We start from the raw sequence: 2,379 nt of genomic DNA, 5'->3' as shown, positions 1-2,379 counted from the left end.
GTGTGTGTGTGTGTGTGTGTGTGTGTGTGTGTGTGTGTGTGTGTGTATTTTATCCATCAGTCATTCTGAGCCTAAATATGAAAGCCATTGCTCTGCAGTTTTTACACAATTAGAATTTTGGTTGTGTAACTAATTGAATGTCCCAAATAAAATGTTGCTGCAGCCACAGGTTGTGGGGCTGCTGTGATCTTTAAGTCTTCATGATGCAGTTTTACACCATCAGCAAAAGTCCTTAAAGGAAGAACTTTAATCAAAGCAGGACTGCCATGTGTAAAATCTTACTTTTATTAAACTGTGGACAATTCCCATCTCTAAATAAGTTATAATGTGTTGGGAATAAAACTCTAAAAGCATGAGGTAGCACTTAAAACAACAAATAAATAAATAAATAAATTGTTAAAGGGCGTGTCTGTCTCCGTCCTAATATGGCTTCCTGTAAACTCCAAAGACTTTCCGTGTTTTTATCTTCCTGCTGCTGGGAACACAGGAGGCGGTTGTGGTGGAAAGGTTCTGGGACGCAGGGATTCCTTGTTTACATCCATCCCAGAGTACGCCGGGAACGGTGGGTGGGGCGTGCGCATCGGCCCCGCCCACATTCTTTCGACCTGACGTCATTGTCGCTTGTGTTTTTTATGAATGAAAAGAATCCAGCCTCAGTGAGCAGCAGTAATTCCGGGAAAAGGCGGACTGACATTTTCTCGCCAGAGTCGCGTCGAACCAACAGGTAAATTCTGTCTTCTTTTCCCCCCTTTTCCTTTTTAAATATCAGACATTGAAACGCTACGCTGTAATTCAGCGGTAATAGCCGAGCGTTAGCGGAATGGGACGACTCGCCAAGGACGAGAGAACAGGCAGCTGTTTACTTTAATCCCCGATAGCTCGTTCAAGCTAGGTGCTAACGGTTAACATTACTCACATATTTAGATTTGTGGCGTCTTATTTTTATCTTTATCCACYTGTTTGTTGGCAACTAAATATCCATTTTACTTATTTATCTCCCTTATATGTTTAAGACTGTTTGGGACCTTATTTAAAATGTAAATAAACGTCGGAAACACGCTTGTGATGGCTGTTTACTACAGCCCTTAGCTCCCCTCCGATAAGAACATCATGTCGCCAAGTAAAAGGGTACAAAACCTATTTTATTTGCAACCTAAGCGTTTAATATACCGTGAAATAAAGTTGATGTAAAGAACATGTTTTAAGTTAATGGCATTTATTAAGATTGTCCGTGCTGCGTTCACTTGTTGCTCTCCTCATAGTGTTGCTTAACTGCTTAAATCCGGCAAAGTGGTGGTTTTTAGGGAAAGAAAAGCTCGATTATGAGTTGTTTGGGAGGAAAGACGTGCTTGTCTTTTTTTGTTATTATTTTTGAGGTTTGTTCCCGCTGTCAGTGTTGGCGGAGCTGAGCAAAGGTTTTACTGCTGAATCATCATGACTTTACAAAACAGCGGGTTTACAGCTCAGGTCTGCCGGGCTGGTTGGACAAACACTGGGTTTACTGCAACTACTGACTTCTTCCTACGCCTTCATGGAAACTCAGCACATCTACAACAGTTTGGCGGCTTTACGAAGACGGAGGGGTTTTATTTAGCTTTGGTTTACCCACCACTGACACATGAGCTGATGGGTTTCCGACCCCGGGCCTGCGAGACACAGACCGTGGGGGGAAGAGGCCGGAGGAGTCTGAGGTTTCCTGGTCAGAAAGCCTGTCCCTGAAGTCACTGTTATCATTTTGAGCAACTCTGTGACCACTACATGTGGACTTGACCAAGCACCACAAAAGGACTTAAAAAGACAAAAAAAGAAAGTAACAAAAACAAAACCCATGACGTAATAAATAAATAAATAAATAAATAAATAAATAAATAAATAAATAAATAAATAAATAAATAAATAAATAACAACTCTTTCAAAGTGAGGGTGTTTAAAAATGACAATGCAACAACAACAAAAAAGATGCAACATAAGCTGAAATAAACTTCTCAGGTTTCATTTAGTCTTCATGTTTTCTGTCTATGTTTGTAATATTCAAGGAGCTTTTCCGAGCATCCCATAATCCAGGTTGTCAGCCTAAAGACACGACGATTTGTGTTTTTATACAAGTAGAGTTCGGATTGGCTGAAGGGCTCATATTAAACATTCATAAAGCTGTAAGTAATACAGTTTTGAAGTTACAGGACAACGTAAACAACCAAGCAAATTAATGCTCAGTTCTGTCATGAGAAAACAAATGTTTAAACTATCCTTTATTTATATGAAACGTTGTTATGAAAGGGATCCCTGATTAGTTGTAACATTAGACTTTATATGATAAAAATATACTTTAACTGTAAAATAAAGACTGTAAAAATACTGTAGGATGTTCAGTTTTTATCA

At 39.4% G+C, this 2,379-nt stretch overlaps 1 protein-coding gene across 1 annotated transcript in view; it reads left to right on the top strand.

Annotated features, from left to right (window-relative positions):
* The first annotated feature begins 627 nt into the window (after positions 1 to 627).
* Positions 628 to 2,379, top strand: part of maff (v-maf avian musculoaponeurotic fibrosarcoma oncogene homolog F) — an 8,626-nt gene continuing 6,874 nt past the window's right edge. Inside the window, exon 1 of the mRNA XM_014028251.1 lies at positions 628 to 724. Within this exon, the coding sequence (XP_013883705.1) occupies positions 633 to 724 (92 nt within the window). The 5' untranslated portion in view covers positions 628 to 632. The remainder of the gene's footprint in view (positions 725 to 2,379) is intronic.

Source organism: Austrofundulus limnaeus, unplaced genomic scaffold (assembly GCF_001266775.1).
Source record: "Austrofundulus limnaeus strain Quisiro unplaced genomic scaffold, Austrofundulus_limnaeus-1.0 Scaffold5, whole genome shotgun sequence".
In the NCBI taxonomy this organism is placed as follows: domain Eukaryota; kingdom Metazoa; phylum Chordata; class Actinopteri; order Cyprinodontiformes; family Rivulidae; genus Austrofundulus; species Austrofundulus limnaeus.
Note: the sequence above shows the minus strand (reverse complement) of the source record. Positions and strands in the feature narration are given on the sequence as shown.